The 18077-nt window shown below is 61.1% G+C and overlaps 1 protein-coding gene across 3 annotated transcripts; it reads right to left on the bottom strand.

The window, feature by feature from the left end:
- Positions 1-627: 627 nt before the first annotated feature.
- STX1A (syntaxin 1A) lies at positions 628-17594 on the bottom strand. 3 transcript variants are annotated; one of them, XR_009497632.1, is made up of 10 exons: positions 17531-17594; positions 9689-9766; positions 9213-9312; positions 6301-6375; positions 5434-5507; positions 5227-5335; positions 5063-5136; positions 4076-4213; positions 2382-2574; positions 628-2062 (listed from the first exon to the last, which is right to left on the bottom strand). XR_009497632.1 is itself a non-coding variant. In XM_059897475.1 (10 exons), the coding sequence occupies exons 1-10, from the start codon at positions 17558-17560 to the stop codon at positions 1985-1987; spliced, it is 867 nt and encodes a 288-aa protein (XP_059753458.1). In that variant the 5' UTR covers positions 17561-17594; the 3' UTR covers positions 628-1984. The 3 variants fall into 3 exon arrangements, 1 of the variants encoding a protein (XP_059753458.1); XM_059897475.1 differs by having other exon boundaries at positions 2382-2492; XR_009497633.1 differs by lacking the exon at positions 6301-6375.
- Between the last annotated feature and the right edge of the window lie 483 nt (positions 17595-18077).

Below are 18077 nucleotides of genomic sequence, written 5' to 3'. Positions count from 1 at the left end.
GTATGAAAGCATTCTTTTAACCTGCAAGGAACAAGGTAGATTAATTTAGGGCTGCTTATATGTGACTTAGATGAGACTATATTATGTATTAGAACACCAGGCAAAGTTGGGAAGCATGGGCAGGATGAAATGAAAGGTGTCCGTGGTACCCATTGGCCTGAGGCCTCTGCCCAGTCTCTGGTTTCCCTTTGGTCTGAAGGCACTATCCAGCCCAGCAGCCTGGGCTGACTTTAACCCCGAGCCGCCGCATCAGCTGACCAGTCCAGCACTTGGTTGCCTCTGGGGCCTGTCTTCTCTCCAATCACTAGTGGTCAGAAGGGCAGCTTCTGCCCCGGGTTGGTGGGGGGGGGACTGTCTACCAGGGTGATGAGAGGGGATCCAGTGGTGGCTTGTGACTCCTGGAAAAGTGGGAAGAGGGGGTAGATCTGGGCCCACAGTACAGAATAGGCATCAGGTGTTAAGCAGGAGCTGAGAGATGTTCAAGCTGGGGTGGAGGCGCCAGAGGGTCTGGAAGTTGAAGGCCAAGGAAGGCGGCTGGGATCCTTGGTCTCTGAGCCCCATGGTGCCACATACGATCAGCTCCAGTCCGAAGGCCGTGACACTAAGAAGTCTACAGCAGAGGCGTGGTACAGGTACAAATGTTTATTCTACATAAAAATTTCACAAAATGGGCAGCTGGTTGTACCAAGACCTTTGGTGAAGGGGTGGAGGAGGGGGAGGGAGTCGCTGTTCAAGAAGGCAACACGACAGCGGTCACAGTCACTGGGCAGGAGCAAAGCCGAGGGAAGGCGGGGCCCAGACCTGGCCCCGGCCCCTGCTGCATGCGCTCGCATGCACGCTCCTTGCCTGTCAACGGGCGACGGGTTTTGGGTGGGGGCACATCTCAGACTTGAGAAGTCCCGAGGCAGTGGGGAGGAGGGAGGTGCCCCTCCCTGGCTGGCTGCTGAATACTGCATCCTAGATACCTGACACCCACGTGGCATGTCAGTGGTGGGCAGCAAGGGCAGGACGAGATCGCGGGCGCCTGAAGGGACGCTGACTTCCCGAGCACAAGAGAGCAGGGACCACTGTCCCAAACATGCAACACACAATGGCTTGAGGACCCGACTAGGGCCTGCCGGGGAGAGTGGCTGGCCCGGGCCGTGGGCTTCACCAGTGCAGAGGCCTGACCGGGGCCTGCTCTGCCTCCCTAGCTCCGAGGGCGGCTGGAGACCAGGCACCAGTCAGCCTCTTCCAGAATGTTACCTGGGGTCAGGCGTAGCCCAAAGGGGTTGCTCCTGGGGCTGTAGGAATGTGGGAAGGGAGGCTGAGGCAGCTGAAGACCTGTTGGACTCTGCCCCGAGGCAGGGGAGGAAGCCTGGTCTTGACACGGCCAGAAGCCATACCCGCCACGGTACCCTGAGCCTCCCTGGCAGTGAGTGGCTGTTAGAGGCTTAGAGCTGGGCTGTCTCTCAAGGCCACCCTTCCCCTAACCTGAAAAGCAGCACCATGTGGCCAGCTGGTCCCCAGCCCTCAGGGGGCTTGGCTTATGGGGACAGCTGGAGAGGACACAGGATGGGGCAGATGGGCTGGTCAGTAGGAGGCAAGGTTGGGGTCCAGAGAGCCTTGATCCCAGGAGAGGGCAGACCCCAGGCTGGAGTGGAATTACTGAAGGCCGGGGGAGGGGAGCATGGCTAACTACCCCAGGCGGCCCTGCCTAGAAGGGGAGTGGCCTGGGCCAGGGCCTGAGTCTCTCCCTTGCTGGCCCATCCCCACCCAGCTGGCTGTTTCCCAGCCTGGCTCCCCTCTGCCTCCTCTGTACAGATGCACACTGTCACAAAGATCATGCACACGACGGCTCAGGGCAGGGTGGGAATGGGGGGCCCTGTGCAGAGAAAGGAGCAGTATGGGGTGGGGAGGAGAGGACTCGAGCCAGAAGGTGGCAGCAGCCAGGGGGCCTCCTGGGGGTGGGCCATCCAGAGCGGAGTGGCGGGTGGGGTGGTTTCTACCCGAAGATGCCTCCGAAGGTGGAGGCAATGACGATGCCCAGGACCACACAGCAGATGATGATCATGATCTTCTTCTGCACAGGGAGGCAAGGAGGGGCCTCAGAGAGCGCAGAAGTGGGGCCAGGAGGGAGGCTGAGCCTCTGGGCAGAGCTTTGAGGCTGTGGGGTGGCTGGGGAGGGGCTCTGGTGAGGGATAAGGGTTGGAGAGTCTGGGGGATTGAATGAGGGAGAAAGTGATGGCTTGGAACGTGTCTGGGTGGGGTTTTAACTGGGCGCTGGAGGCTCTGGTCAGAGCTGAGGGAGGGTGCAGGCAGGATGCGGAGGGGTTTGTGATGGTCCGGGGGCTCTGTGCATGTGTGAGGACGGGGGCTCAGGCAGGGTTGGGGCTACTGACCCGGCGAGCCTTGCTCTGGTACTTGACGGCCTTCTTGGTGTCGGACACAGCCCTCTCCACGTAGTCCACCGAATGTTCCACGTTGTACTCAATCCTGTCAATCATCTCTCCCTGCAGGGCCAGGGGCACCCGAGCTCCAGAGGGCCCCCTCAGGGTTACGACGGGGCCCAGGGCCGGATTTCAGGAAAGCAGCCTGAGGTCAGAGAGAAGGGGAGTGTGAGGAGGATGGGGTAGAGCGTCTCACCTGTGCCCTTCGCCTCTGCCAGGCGCCCCGCGCAGCTCCCTGAAATGCAGCCATCCTGGGGCGGGAACTGGCCATGCAGCCTCAGCCAAGGGGGCAGGGACCATGCAGAGGACGCTCAGAAGGGGCCCTGACCCCGGGGCTGGACAGAGGACAGCACCGGGCAGAGGAAGGCAGGGGCGGGAGTGGGTGGGCTGGAGTCTGGCCATAGTGACGACAGTGAGCGCCCCACTCCATCCTCCCCAAGCATGATGGTTCCGTCCAGCCCTGACAGGCTTTGGTCCTCAACCTTTGAGAGCCCCCTGCCCAGTCCCACAGGCCTCGTGGGCCCTGCAGTCTGGTCCCAGGCAGCCCCCAGAGGCCACTCGACTATGACAATGCCCAGGACTCCCAGCAGCAGCGTGCTGATGGCTGGCCGCTCCCTCCACGCCCACTGCTCCCGCTGGCGTCCACAGCGCCGTGGCCTCTCGGCCCAGTGGAAGCAGCAGCCTCCTCAAGGCCTCCCTGCTTCCTAACTCGGGCCGTGCCACTCCCACACTTAAGACCCTCCAATCTAGAAGAGACTCCAGCAGCCCAGCACTGCTTGCCGAGACCCCATCCCTGTCATCTCCAGCTCTCCCCGTGCTCTAGCCGCCCGGACCTCCTTTCTGCTCCTCACATTAAGTCAGGCTCTTGCTGGTCTCAGGACTGTGGTGCTGCTGGTCCCTCTGCCTGGGCCAACTCTTCACTCTTCCCCTGGGCAGTAGTCTTCGGAGCTCAAATGCCGCCTCCTCAGAGAGGCCTTCCCTGACCACCCCGTCCAAAGTGGCCACTGCAGTGACTGTGTCACCCCAAGTGTGGCCCTTGGGCTAGTAGCGTCGGTATCACCCTTGAGCTTGTGAGACGTGCAAGTTCATGAACCCCCACCCCACCTACCAATCTCTGGGAACGGGGACCAGAATAGGGAAACGTATAACAAGCCCTCCAGGTGGCTCTTGAGCCCTTTAAAGTTAGAGAACCGCTGCTGTGTCACATCGCCTCCTTCTAACGTCTGGCACAACTGGAGAATATGCCATTCATCGTTTACTTATGCTGCCCTTTTGCCCAACATACATTAGCTCTCAGGGAGCAGGCCCTCAGCTGTCCTGGTCACGGCTATACCTCCGGCTTCTAGAAAAGTGCCCATCCACAGTGCCCACATGACACACAGCTGGTGAACAAGACAGGACAAGGCTGGGTGAAGGTGGGTAGGGCCATGCAGGGCCTGGGGTCCTGGAGGGCCAAGCAGAGCCATGCAGAGAGGATCCTTCAGGTGGACAGGACCCTGGGGGCACTTTCAACAGCATGTGGTTAGTTACCTGAAGACTCGGTCCCTCCCGGGCAGGGCAGCGTGGCAAGCAGAGAGGGTAGGGTTAGTGCAGCCCTGGGTGCTGCTGGGGGCTGGGCGAGGGACAGTGGGGCCCCGGGCACTCACCTGGCTCTCCACAAGCATGGCCATGTCCATGAACATGTCGTGCAGCTCCCGGATGCTGTTCTCCAGCTTGATGATCTCACTGTGGCGCGTCTCAATCTCGCTCAGGGCCTGCTTTGAGATGCTGGAGTCCATGATGATCTAGAGGGTGGGAGCAGTGGGCTGGGACCCAGGGACCGGCTGAAGGGAGCCGGGGTGGGGACCGGGACAGCAAGAGGCCAAGGGTGGAAGCAGGCCACTGGGATGGGCAGTGGCCTGAGCAGAATGTTCTGGGAGCAGAGCCTGAGGCTTCTTCCTTAGCCGCAGCTCTCCCCCAACTTTCTGCTCGGCTCTTACTAGCTGTTACCTACTTTCTCTGAGACCTGATTTCCTACCTGTAGATTTCCTACCTGTAACACGGGGCTAACGCTCCCCACCTGTGCCCGTGCATAGTAACAGCTGAGTGGTAGTTCTAACCACCAGTGCTGTAGGAGCCCGAGACGACTGCCCCGAGGGGCCCAGGCCTTGAACGGCCTTTCGGCCTTTCTCCCATCCCCTCTCCTCCTGTTCTTCCTCCCACACTGAATGTAGCTGACACCCCCTCGTAGAACCACACGCCCAAGCAGCCTCCCCTACCTGTGTGCCACCTCCTTCAGGAAGCCCCCCTGCCGGGTAGAACATGGAGCTTCACTTGAATGTAGAGAGGCCAAGGGCACTGTGTCCTCCAAGAGGGGTAAAAGGTCCTGAGGCTGGTGGAAGGAGCCCCTAGCCAGTGGCAAATGTGCAGGGGTAGCTAGGAAGCGGACCCGACTGGGAGGAACCGGGAGACGGGGTCTTAATTCCACCTTTGCCCCTAACATTTGTGTGACCTCTGTCTGGTCCCTAACCCTCTCTGGGACTCGGCCTTCTCTTCTCTAAAACCTGCCTCACAGGTGGCTGTGTCCAAAGACTGCCCAGATCCAGCGCTCTGCACGCACACCAGGGTCCCCAGGGGGAGGGGTCCACACTCACCCCGGAGGCAAAGATGGCGGGGTTCCCACTCTCCAGCATGTCCTCCAGCTCCTCGCTGGTCGTGGTCCGGCCGGCTGTGAGCAGGGGTCACTCTGAGCCCGGCCTTCCTCAGGGTGGTCGGCGGCAGCCCGGCCCCGCCCCTCGGCCCCACCCCCTCAGCTTACTGATCTCCAGCTGCCTCTGGATGCGGCCCTTGCAGCGCTCGCGGTAGTCAGTCTGCGTGGCGTTGTACTCGGACATCACCTCCACAAACTTCCGGGACAGTGTGGAGTGCTGGGGGCCCGAGATGGGGGTGCAGGTGTTAGGCCCAGCCCCACTGGGCCCCAGAGCTTCAGGTGCCCGGCTGCCCGCCCCAGAGGTCCCGCCCACACCTGTGTCTTTCGGATCCTCAGGTCAGCAGATGAGCGGCTCAGGCCTTCCTCCTGCTCGATGCTCTGCTCGATGCCTGGGGAACAGCCGGCTGCTGATAACCTGCCCCATTCACCGCTGCCTCGCCACCCACACACCCAGGATCTGGCTCAGGACCTCCCCTGGGGGGACTTGTGTTGTCTGTTGAGTGGGGTCACACAGGAAGCAGAGCAAGAGGGAGCTCCAGGCACTGATGGAGGAGGGACCGACAAGGGCTCTTCCAGGCACGATGTGTGTGTGGCTGCGTGCATACACACACACACACAGACACACCTGTGAGGCCTCGGGCACACACCAAGCTGTGTATCTGTGTGTGTGTGTGTGTGTGTGTGTGCACCTACTATGCGCTAGGCCTGGTGGCTCAGGCCCACGCTGTCTCTCTCCTGCTCAGGAAGGCTGTGCATGGAGCGAGGAGCGGGGCATGCCGTGGAGGGGGTCGGGAGGTGGGCAGGGCTAGGTGGCCACAAGCACAGGGCACGGGACCCCTAGGCTTGTGCATTCCGGGGCATGCCTGCCTGTGCTCACGTGAGCGCATGGGGGCTCCTGTGTGGGACCAGGCACTGCTGGCCACTCCTTTAACTCTCTTTAGCTGACAGTGCCCAGAGTGGAACACTCGCTGGACGGAGCCTCAGGCATGTGTCCCAAGGCCCAGCCCAGAGCCTGGCACAAACAGGCCTTGCCAGGTAGCTGCTGAGTAAATGGCGCACAAAGGAAAGCAAGACCCAATGTACCCCTCAGAGTCAGAGTCAGTGAAATTCCATGGGCTGTGTGGGGGAAGCAGGCCTGGAGTGCCCCCCATATCCCAGACAAGGCCTGGAGCCCAGACTCACTCTTCAATTTGGAGCGAACTTTGTTTGCTGTCTTCTTTATGTCAGACATGAGTTCCTCCAGCTCTTCCTTGGTTTCTGGGGAGGTAGAAGGGGTGGCCGGTAGACACCCTGGGCTCCCCCATGCCTGATCTTCAGGCTCAGGCCCGAGGGGGACTCTGGGCAGACCCTGGGTCTCCCCTCGTCCCCTGGCTAAGAGTCTGCCTGCCCCTCCAATCCCGGGCTGGGGCCACACCAGCTGCAGCCTCACCCCTTCTCGTGTGCCTTCCAAGGAGCCTCCCTTCCGCCTTCGCTGGCTCCCCCCAACCCCCTGCAGACAACAGATGGGGCTAAATTTAAGGCAGAAGTAATTGTGGAGCAGCTGGTGATGCTGGAGGTTGCACTGGGGAACGTTTACTTGATACTTGCCTGAGTCGAAGGTGGAGGTAGGGGCTCACCTAGCACTACCTGGTGGCTCTGGGGGTGAACATCCAGCTGATGGGCTGATGCGGGCCAGGGGCCAAGGAGGCAGAAGCCAGCCTCCATCAAGCACCCTGGGCAGGGCAGACCCTGTTCTCTTCACAAAGCCCCCCTCCCCAGGTGCTGAGCTCAGTGAAGGCCAACTGCTGAGTGCCCGGTAGGTGGATGGGGGCTGGAGGCACCCGGCTGGGTGGGAGATGGGAGAAGAGCTTCAAAGAGGTGGGCCCCTGGGGTACAGTCAGCTCTAGAGGTAGCGTGCAGCGGGGCCTATGAGGGGGCGAAGCTGGGGGAGGGCTGTGGCGTAGTTTCTGGCCCTTGTTCCAACCGGAACCATCTCCGTAAAGCTGGCAGAGGCCATGGAGGTGCCCAGCTAGCCCTGCTCCCTGCGGGGGGTTGGCTGGCAAAGTGGGGCAAGATGGCTGCTTCCCTCTGGGGTGCTGGGTGGAGCCCAGCCTCAGGGCAGCCCCCCATGGCTCCACCCCCTGGAGAAACCAGGACTGAGCTCCTGGCTGGAACCTTTCTCATCCACTCTGTGCTTGCTTCTGGGGTTGGGGCTTCTCCCACAGGGGACTCGGGAGGGGCATTTACAGTGGCTGATCAAGTGGGAGGGCCACTTCCCAAGTGGAATGTGAATGAGGTGGAGTTGGGGGCTTCCAGGAGCGGGGGAAGAGGCCTTGTTTGTAGAAACAAAGGAAAACTCGGTTACCAGCTGCTCTGACGTCGCAGCCTCTTTTGCTCAGACCCAGAATAGCCCAGCCTGGATGGCAGCCCCCAGAGGAGGCAGAGCAAGCCTTGGCCCAGGAAAGCCCCCACTCACCGCCAACTTTCTTTGTGATGCCCCCTCAACTCTGCTCCGCCTCTGCCCTAGAACCCTTAATGGGGAGCCCCTCCCCTTGGGGAGCGCCTGTTAGCCCGCATCAGTGACCGTCAGCCGGGTCCTGACTGCCCAGCTCATGGGTGGCGATTCTAAACTGGTCACTAGTGATGTCTGATGAAGCTGGCACAAGGCAGCCAAGGCTGGGGGAGTTGGGCAGTTCCGTCGCCCCCCGCCTGCCCCACCTTCCAGCAGGTGAGGGGCCAACTCCCAGCTCTTTATAGTCTCGCCCCACAGTCAGCCCCCTCCTGCGCCTCACCAGGAGTGACCCACCAGGGACACGCGCTGACCCAGATACACATGAGCCCACAGACAAACCACGTCACATACTGCCGTCCCAGACAAACCTCTAGGGAGAGGGGCAAAGCAGAAGGACACAGCGACTGCACTGGATATATGCCCTGCTCTGGGGTGTCCCTCTTTCCTTTCCACCTCTTCCTGGGACAGTCTCCCCGGCTCCCAGCTGACTCACTCTGCCTTCAAAGGGCCTGGCACTGGCCTCAGGTTCAAGCACACTTTGGGGCCGTGGGGAGATTTATTCTGGGTGCTTGAGGAGCCTGGGGCTCCTGTGAGCCTGGGGCTGAGAGGTCATGGATAGAGAGGCATTGCTGGGGTTGAGAACAAAATCAAGCTTTGGGTGCCTGGGTGGTGGGCTATGGGCCGTAGGTCCTTTCCCATGAACACCTGGGCAGCAGCTGGACCCTCCCCCGTGCTCTGTCCCGGGGCCCCATAGGCTGGAGCCTTCCAAAGGAGCTGGAGAAGGGAGCGAGGAGGTGAGCAAGCCGCGAGAACAGGCAGGCAGTGCACACACCCAATCTCATGAGTCCAGGTGGCTGGCCTGGGCCCCAGCCCGTCACTGCCTCCCCAGGGCTGAGGGTGAGCCCCCTCTGTGGGAGGGGGTCACGGGCCTGCATGCTGTCAGCCTGGCCCATGTTAGTGTAGTAGTAATCAACACCTCCACGGGAATCGTGACAGCCAGGTCAGTGGGACCCGTCTGGGGACAGAGTGAAACGCAGACCCACACAAACGCAAACGCCTCCCCATGCAGAGGGAGAGAGGTGACTTCCTGGAGCCCTGAGAACGCCCGGCTCCGGGGTACCAATGGCCAAGTGCCAGGGCTGCCAGCCTTTTCCGGAAACTCTGCCTGCTTGGCCGGCTTGCCCTCCCACAGCGCTGATGCCTCAGAGCTGCCATCTGCTCCCCTGGGGAGGCGAGGGAAAGGGAGAGGCTGCGCTGAGAGGCCTGCTATTGATCAGAGGCTGCTGCCTCCCTCCTTGCTCCCTCCCAGAATCCCAGGGCTACAGCCGGCCAGCCGTGCTGCCTTAGAAAACAGCCAGCTCACCTGGGGAGGGCGGGTCCGGCGCCTGACCCCGCCCTTCTCACCAGGCATCCGGCAGGTGGTACTGGGCACTGACCACCCGCACCCCGAGCCTGGGACAGCTGTGTTTCCTGAGGCTTCCCATGGAGCCCTCCCCAGCCTGGCCAGGTGCAGGCAGCCCTCAGCCGACCAGCAATGAAGGGCGTCCCTCCGCAGCAGCGCCTTCCTGGAGGCCTGTGGGGCCCCTCACACCTACACACTCACTCTCATCAGGGTTGGGGGAGGCCAGGATGGCGCTGTGCTTCCGCTTCACCTCCTCCACATTCTCTGAGATCTTGTCAATGAAGCCGCGGATCTCCTCCACCTGTGGACCAAGGCCAGGTGGTCTGGAGGCAAAACTCCAGGGAGGGGGCTTCTTGGGCCCAGGGCTTGCCCAGAGTAGGGCTAAAGGTCAGGGCTCAGGGCCAGACTGGGCCAGGCTTCAGGGGGTAGGTGAGGGGAGGCGGGGCTGCTCCAAGGATCCTTCTAGACCGGGGTAGGAGTGGGGAGGAATGGGCCATCCCAAACTTTGCTCCCCTCTGAGCCTCAGTCTATTCACTCTCAAAATGGGCTCATTAACTGGCACCTGTGGGCTGCTGAGCCAGGCGCAGGTGTGTAAGAGCCCTGGCCTGCCTCAGAGGTGAGACGTGGCCACCCCGGGTCTGCCAGTGTTTGGGGAGAGGCAGGTGTGCTGCTCCCACCTGCTCGAAGAACTCATCCATGAAGCGGTCTCGGTCCACGGTGACAGTGACATCATCATCATCATCGCTGTCCTTGGCCTGCACAGGGGTGTGCACACATGAACGGACCTGTGCTAGGACCACTGGGTCCCGCTGGACCTGGGACACCCAAACTGCCCAGCATCCACATACAGCAGGCCCGCAGGCTGCAGCTCCAGGGCCCTTGGCAGGGACAAGGCCTGGCTGTGCCCTCAGCTCCAGCCACAGTGAGACCTGGAGGATCCCTGGGGACCCAGCATGATCATGGAGAGAGGCCTTGCCTGTCAAGTTGGGGACAGGGCCAAGTATCCCCCTCCGTGCCAGGCACTCCTTCCCCTGCTCAGCTGCCTCCCCTCCCCCACGGGACTGGGGTCCTCCCAGCACACCCCTCACCCTAGGGTGCTGCTGGGGAGGCCCAGCCACAGGCTAGGCAAGCAAACCTCAGGGCTTAGTCCCCCGGCCACTGGCCCCAGCTCACACCTCGTCTGAGACAGGTTGCCTGGAGTTCCCAAGCTGGCCCTGAGTTCCAAGCTCCCTCTCAGGAGAGGGCCTTGCAGGGGGAGGCCTGGGCACCACGACCACCTCCCTGCCAAGAGGTGGAATGGCTCGGATATGGGCCATCCCCACAGCACCCAGGCCGGCTTGAGAGCTACTGCCTGTGAGGGGCCTCTGTGATCCGCCAGGCTTGCTCCCTCAGACGGCTCGGGGAACTCTCCCTCCTTGTTAGTCTTGACATTGACCTTGATCCTCTTTCCTTCCAGGCCCAGAGTTGGGTCCGGCAGGCACAAGAGGCCAGTCACGTTGCCACTTGGCTCAGGGCCTGCCTCAGCTGCAGGTGCAAGCCTCACCCCGCGGCCCCAGGGGCAGCCGTACAAAAGCCGGCCCATCAGGAGGTGGGGGTGATTACACCTCTGACCTCCCAGCAGGCCGGCCACGCTCGCTACTGTCCGCCCCACACCTGGAATCAGCCATGGTCGGCCCACTCTGCTGGCAAGGCCAAGGTCCCTCTCCACAGCCAAGGCCCAGATGCTCAGGGCAGGATGGTCACCTGGGTTCTCGGGCTGGGTCATGCCTCCTCCTTTCTCAGCGTCCCACAGGGAGGAGGCACTAGCCCTCACCTTGATGCTCTCTTGCGAGGATGGAGGCAGGCAGAGGCTGAGGGGACCGGGAGGCTGAGGGGCCAGGGAGGCTGGGGCCCCGCCGGCTGGGGAAGGGGCCGAGTTCTGGGCCCAGCACAGACACTGACTGGCTGAGGGACTTCCCCTCTGCGTCTGTTTGCTCCTCTGTGAAATGGGGACAGCGATGCCATGCTGGGGGAGGCGGGCTGAGAACGGATGGGGAAGCCCAGCATGTTCTGTAAGGGCTGTGACCCTGGGGCTCTCGGGGTCCCACTACCCCACCAAAGTGGGACCAACCAAGGGAGGGGGTTGGTTGGGAGCTTTATGGAGGCGGCCCCCCTCCTCAAGAGATCACACCTCCTCCCCCAGCAGCTAAAATAAATCCTCGCTCCCACAAGTGCCTGTGGCTGCCGCCAGGTGGCCCCCATCCCCCACTAAGCCCACCCTTAGCCACAGAGAATCTAGGAGCCATTTCCATACTTTAAGGCCCGGGAACCAAGCCAGAGGAGCACTCCCTAGGGACACCGAGGCAGGGTGCAGCCTGGAGAACCCCAGGGCCCCCTCCCCGGCAGCCTGCCAGGCTGGGAAGTGGCCCCAGGAGTTCCTGCCATTCAGCATCCTGGCTTCTCTGTCCTTCTGGTGCCCAGAGGAGGATAGGGGTGGATGGGAAGAGGCAGAAGGAGAATTTTCCAGCTCCCTTCCCTTCCGGAGTGATGACCAGCTAGAGCCAAAGACAAGGGCGCCGGAGTCACTGGAGATGAGAGTCACTGCCAGGGACCCCGGGGCTGATGCCTCCCTTTGGGCCTCAGCTTGCCCATCTGTGAAACAGACTTATCTTCTCCAGGCATCCAGCCAGTTCTGACCTGCTACCTGCACAGCCTCCCTGCATAGAGGCTGGACTTGAGTAGTTTCTCCAACAGAAGGGTGGCGGGAGAGATGCCACACCCTCCTCCATGCTCTCTATCAATTGGAGGGTTTAGGGCCTGACCTCACAGCCTGGGTCAAACAGCTGTGGCTCTGAGCAAAACATGGAGAGGATGCTCCAAGGGCACACTTCCTTACCAAGTGCTACTACTTCTTCCTCCTCAGGACCTTTTCACTGTCACCCCCCTTTTCATCTCACTGCCCCAGCCTGAAATCTGATCCCACCACACTCGACCTATAACCTATAACCCTCTCCCTGCCCCTATAATCTACCCACTATCCTCCCTGCTGTCCCCATGTGGCTCCCTCTGCCGGCAGTGCCAATTCCATGAAGCTGACATTCCCCTCGTCCTTAGATGCCACCTCCTTCGGAAGCCTTCCTCAGCTCCCTGGGGTGGGTATCTTGCTCCTCTTGTTCCCCACACCCTATTTGCATCCCTACTGGAGCCACAGGCACACACTCTCAAGCCCTAAGGGACCTGAAAAGTCACCTTGGCCGCAGCATCTAGCCGCAGCTTTCACACCTCTGGGGATGGAGAGCCCACCAACTCTCCCAGGCACTTCTGCCTATCTGGGGCAGCCCCAATTTTTAGAAAGTCCTTCCCTTTCCTGCGGTGTGGCCCCAGGCCGTAAAGAACCTGTTGGTGCCCTCTCCCTGGGCTGGCCCTGCCAGAGACGTGAAGGTAGCATCCACATCCTTCCCGGGTTTTTCTTCTCAAGTTGACCATTCCCTCCCCTTCAGATCCTTCCCAGAGGCCTTAAGTTGCAGCCCCTGCCCCAGACTTGTTCCACTCAGCCTCTGTCTTCTCCAGCAGTACAAGATATAAACTGAATCTGCTGCTGATTGTGGTCTGAGCAGTGCCAAAGAGCTGACCCATCACCTCCCTCTTTCTACATAGTCTACCTCTGTTAATGCAGCCAGGGATCACAGAAGTGATCATATAGTTCTTCCTGCCAAGAAAAGCCCCCAAGCCCTTCCCCACCCTGTTTACTTGTTTGGATTTTGGGCTCAAGGGAAGGATCTTCATTTGTTCTGATCCTTGCTTCAGTTTGTGAGAATCTGACGGTTTATGCCTTTGTTGCCCCCTGCAACTTCATCCACATCTAGGCCAAAGCCCTGAATGATCAGGGCACCAGCTCCCTTGGGAATCCGCCAGTCCTCTCTAAGTGGCAGTCACAGCTCCGGAAAGAGGGCTGGACTAGAGTTGGGGACTTGAGAGGCTGCAGCGTGTTGGCAGTAGCTGGAGTCGTGAGGCAGTTATAAGCTCAAAGGTACAAACATCTTCTGGACAAACCCACCCAGACATCATATGGGCACCCTGCCTGCCACCTGGCCAAAACTAAGTTCCACTTCTTTCTCCTGAGCCCCCTTCTGTGAACCCCCCTGCTCAGAACCCCCGTTCTCAAGAGTCCCCCAAGTCAGAAACTGGGGGGAGCATCCACACTCTTCCTCCTCCTCTCACATCCAACCAACATCCAATTTGTCTTAGTGTTTGTTTTTTGGTTCTAGTGTTCATGGGTTCTCAACCCTGGCCCAGGACCTGAGTCTCTCGGTGGGGGATTAAAAAACAAAACAAAACAGCTTCCAGACCAAATGAGAATCTATGGGGATGGGGCTGGTGAGGTTAAGTTCTTTTTAAGCACCCCCAGGATTGAGAATCACTGGTCTGGTCTCACTCCTCTCTGGCCGGCTGGCTATGTCAGCTCCAGCCTTATCACCTCCGGCCTGAGCAATCAGAAAAGACAATCGGGGCGGAAGTGAGCAAGCACTGCCCCACCACAGGGACCTGCTGCAACAGGGGAGAGGATATCCCACTAGAACCACCACGCGTGCAGCCCTGGTGGTCTCTCCAGGCAGAGGCTCCAGGATTCCAGAATACCCTCCTGGAAGTAAGAGTGTGAATCCTCCAAGGGGTGCAGAGGCCAGGCAGCCTCCAGGCCCGTCCTGGGGGATGGCGGCAGGCGGGCAGGCAGGCTTGATTCATTCCTGCTGGAGCAGGAGTTGCTGTTGTCTGTCTCGAGGGCTATTTTTTTTTTCCCCTTGTTCTTTTTAATGACTAATCAAAGCCGATGTTACTAAAGCAGAGAGGCCCAGAGCTGAGTCAGGGGTGTGCGAGAGGCCGAGCTGGGTCTCCAGAAAGAGAGGGCTCTCCTTTCTGACCCCTCCCTCCTTTCCCCATCCTGCAAACCTCCCCCTCCCCCAGATCCCTGCCCTCAGCCGGGTCTACCCCTTAGCAGGGCCCCAGAGCAGCTCAGGGAGGCAGCTTCGGACTGTGGGGAGGGGCTGAGCTCTGCCTCCCTCCAGGTGCTGTGTGACCTTGGATAAACTCCTGGCCCTTTCTGACCTCAGTTTTCCATCTGTAAAATAGCAGGTTGGACTAGATAGTTCCTGGAGGCCATCTGTACCTCAGATGAACACGTGCCCAAATCCACTGGTTTTTTTTGGGGGGGAAACTCCAAGGAGGTGATGAGAAGGAACGAAGGAAGGAGGGGACCCCTAGCCTGGGTCTATTCTTACACCCCCCGTTTCTTCTGCTCTGCAGGGCAAAGCCGGCTGGCTCCACTGTACAGACAAATGAGCATGGAGAGGTTAAGGCACCAACCTGCCTGCTGTTGCCCCGGGATCCCCAGTCTCTTCCCAGCGGTAAGAGAGAAAAAGGGAACCGGTCAGCAGAGTGCTGCCCTGGTGAGCTGGGCCCTGCTCTAGACCAGATGTCAGGCCCACCCGCCATTCTCTCTCGGTTGGGCATCCTAGCCCCTCTGCCTTTACTCACACTGGTCCCTTCTTTTGGACCACCCTCCCTCCTCCCATTCAAATCCAACTCCTCCTTCTGGGCCATCCCAAGTCCTCTCCTTCCAGGAAGGTTCTCCCTGGGTCTGGCTACCCCATTCTCCCTCCTCTTTCCTGTCGCAGGCCCCTCTGTGTCTCACATGGCCCAGAATGTAGATAAACACCATTCTGGGCCCAGGGAGGGGTGGGTCAGCTCCGAGGAGTTCTCGGAAAGAAAACCAGGGAGGCCTCTGAACTGGGGGAAGGAGGCAGCTGCAGGCCAGGCGGGGCTGCCTGGGGACACCTTGTCCCCAAAGTCTCCCCGGTTGTATACTCTGGTGACCCAGGTCTTCACCCGTCCTGGCCTCCAGGCTGCCCTTTTGATCTCTGAGGGCTGTGGAGAGCATTCAGGTCCCCACACCGGCCCGCGAGGACCCCTTCATTCTCCCTCTGCATGAGAGGATCAGCTCCAGGAGAGATGAGGGCTGGAGAAGCCTTGAGGGCTGGGCCTGGCCTGCAGCGCTGAGGAAACGTGCTAGCTCCTTTCCCAAGTGTGACTTTTATAAATAAGCTCCCTTCGCCTTCCTTCCAAATGTGGTGGGGAAGGAGGAGGAGGGGGGGGGGAGGAGGAGGGAGGGAGGCTGGGTGTGGTGCAAGTGGCTGTCCCAAGCACCACCCTCTGTCCAGCCCAGCTAGCACTGGAGTCTCAGTTCCTGGGGATTCTGGCTCCTGGGGTTCAAGGTCTCCCCCAAGTATGGAGTCAGAGTCAGGAGACCTGTGACCACCCCTCTTGCCCTGAGAAACTGGGTTCTAGGTTTTCCTGCCTCCACTTCATAGATAGGAATCTATGCAGCCCAGAGGGAGACCTGTGGGAATGGCAGCCCCCCTAGACTAATGGTTCCACCCCACCCAGTGTGGGCTCCTGCCAGCGGACCCTCAAGGCTGCTAGAAACCCCCAAGGGGCAGAGCCACCCGGCCATGAGTACAGCAGCCTGCATGGGCGCTGAATGCCTGGACTGGGGGACTGTCTGGAGAGGAAGACTCAGTTTATTTTCAGACAAGCCAGGCCTCAACACCTAAAGGCCACTCTGGCTAGCGTGTGTGCGTGTATGTGTGCTGCCTGGGGGGAAGGGGGGAATGACAGACACACCAGAGCAAAGAGCTGGCTTCAAGCTTCCTACAGCCCAAGATCTCTTAGGCCTTAGGTCTCAGCCAGGTCTGAGTGTGACTATTTTTAGGACTAGGTGAAGCCCCTTTCTACCATCCCACTTCATCTTCCAGGCCAGCCACATCTCTTTTGTGCCTCAGTTTTCCCTTCAGCAGAGGGGATGAAGCTGATGAGTCAGAGGATGTCAGATGTAAAGGACTGTGTTCTCCCTGATCACCTGGTTCCCACATACACCCTCGCCTGACCCACCAGGCACCCAAACACCAGCAAATGCACCACACGGCCATTCATCACCAAGATAACCACACTCCTTCTGACTCAACCAAGCACAGGAAACTTGAGGGCAACCACAAGGGCTGGCGGGGGAAGTGTTTAGACACCATACACGACATGAGGGACCATCTTCTTCCTTTGAAACCTCGTGGGGTTTACTCCGGGGGCTGGGCACTCAGCCAGGAATAACACAGGTCTGACGGGAGAGTGGGGGCTGGCAGATAGAGCAAGGGGGACACGGAGGCAGGAGAGCACAGGTCCCAGCCCCACGCTGCCCAGGAGACAAGACTGGTACAACGGGCAGGAGACCCAGTCACAAATGCAGGGAACCTATGGGCAGAGAGGACGAGTGATGGGATCAAAAGTCCAAAGGACCCTTGGAACTTTCCATAGAAGGGGACCCAGGTCTCTGGCTCTAAGGTGGGTAGCAGGGGAAGTGTTCTGGGGAGACACTGAGCTAGCCCCGCCCCCGCTACAGAGATCAGTAGGTGGGGGCCTTCCAGCAGGGGGGTCAGCCAGGGCATCAGAGGAGCCTCAACTGGGTCTAGAGCCCTGATGCCCCTCTCCCCACAGGCAGGCTTCCCTTCCTTCTCTGTCCCCCCCAGCCCCCCCACCCCAGGATTGCCATCTTTAAAGGGAGAGGTGAGAACACCCTGGTTAATAGCAGACGCCAGGGGAGGGGGGCCTTGATGATGAGGAGCAGGCGGCAGGGGTCTCTGTCAGGGCTGGGAGAGGGCGGGCTCTGACTCAGAACCTTTGCGCATCCTTCTACTTCCCCCACCGGAGCCCCGCCCCAGAAGCCACACCCCAGGGGCCTCCGAAACACAGGTGGAAAAATAGGTTCAGGTCGGAATCAGACCAGGGAACCCCGGAAGGGTCTGGAAACGCCGGCCCGGGCTGCCCGGAAGCCAGGAAGGTGGACCGGGAGCGGGTCTGACCCCTCCCGGACCAGGGCGGGCAGCAGATGCCGATCGCCACCGGGTGGGGAGCCACAGGTGATGGGAGCTACAGGTGATGGAAGGTGATGGGGGCGGCGGTCGCCCCGCGAGACCGCGCCCAACGGAGGAGCCCGGCCCCACCCGACCGCCCCGTTTCCGCAGCGCGCCCTGCAGCGGGGCTCTGGACAGCGGACCGCCCGCGGCCCCTTCCCACCGGTCCCGCCGTCTGTCTAAACCAGAGGGAGGGCAGGAGGGTCAGAGATGAGGCACCGTGGGGAGAGAGAGTCGGGACCTGCTCCGCGGGGCGAGGGAGAGGCCAGGCTTCGGTCCCGCCACCGATATTCCAGAATACCCCTCCGATCCCCGAAAAGAAGGGGGCGCCGAAAAGTTTATCCAGGACCCCGGGCTCCAGCCGCCAGTCCGCGAACCATCGGAGCCGAGCTCACGCGAGCCCGTGACCCCAGTGGGTCCAAGGGGCGGGACCCGGATGGGGGTCCCCGGCTCGGCACTGCTCCCTCCCACCCTGGCCAGGGACGCAGGGACTACCGCCCCAGCGGTCGCCAGAGCTGGTCGGGGAGCAGCCCGGGCGCTGGGCGCGGGCGGCGAGGGGCGCCGCGCAGGGGCCGGACTCACCGTGCGGAGCTCCTGTGTTCGGTCCTTCATGCTCCCGGGAGTGGCAGCGACACCGGCTGCAGCCCTGTGAGCCCCGCATGCGCGGCGGCCGCCCCGCGGCTGCGCAGCGCCAGCCCGGCCCCGCCCCGGCCCCCGGGACCCCGGCCCAGCCCCCAGCCCGGCCCCGCCCCGCGCCCGCCCCGCCCTGGCGGGTCCCAGCCTAGAACCCAGTTCTGGGACGCTGGCTCCCCGCTCCCACTGCCCACCCTCCCCCCCACCCAATCAGGTCCTCCGAAGGGTCACAGCCCTAGGACCTCATCCCCCTGCGTTCTCAACGCCCGCCTGATCCCTGCCTGGGGTCGGTTCCCAGAGTCTCTGCTCCCTCCCGTCCCAACTCCGTCCTCCCTCCGTCCCATCCCTCGACTCAGCCGCTCAGCATCCCTCCTTCTGGACCCTGGCTCTTCACCCCCAGAGCCCCTCATATCCCCGGGGATTTGCTAGAGGTTAGACCCCACCTCACTCCTTAGTTTTATTGCCTTGGGACCTCCAGCATCCCCCTCCAAAAGCC

Source organism: Balaenoptera ricei, chromosome 15 (genome assembly GCF_028023285.1).
Source record: "Balaenoptera ricei isolate mBalRic1 chromosome 15, mBalRic1.hap2, whole genome shotgun sequence".
Taxonomy (NCBI): Eukaryota; Metazoa; Chordata; class Mammalia; order Artiodactyla; family Balaenopteridae; genus Balaenoptera; species Balaenoptera ricei.
Note: the sequence above shows the minus strand (reverse complement) of the source record. Positions and strands in the feature narration are given on the sequence as shown.

What these genes read in the sequence shown, in the direction of transcription:
- STX1A (XM_059897475.1), bottom strand. Translation starts at nt 17,560, where the DNA reads ATGAAGGACCGAACACAGGAGCTCCGCACG. An exon ending in GAACACAGGAGCTCCGCACG is followed by an intron (nt 9,767 to 17,530) that starts GTGAGTCCGGCC and finishes ACCCCTGTGCAG; the next exon opens with GCCAAGGACAGCGATGATGA. An exon ending in TGGATGAGTTCTTCGAGCAG is followed by an intron (nt 9,313 to 9,688) that starts GTGGGAGCAGCA and finishes CTTGGTCCACAG; the next exon opens with GTGGAGGAGATCCGCGGCTT.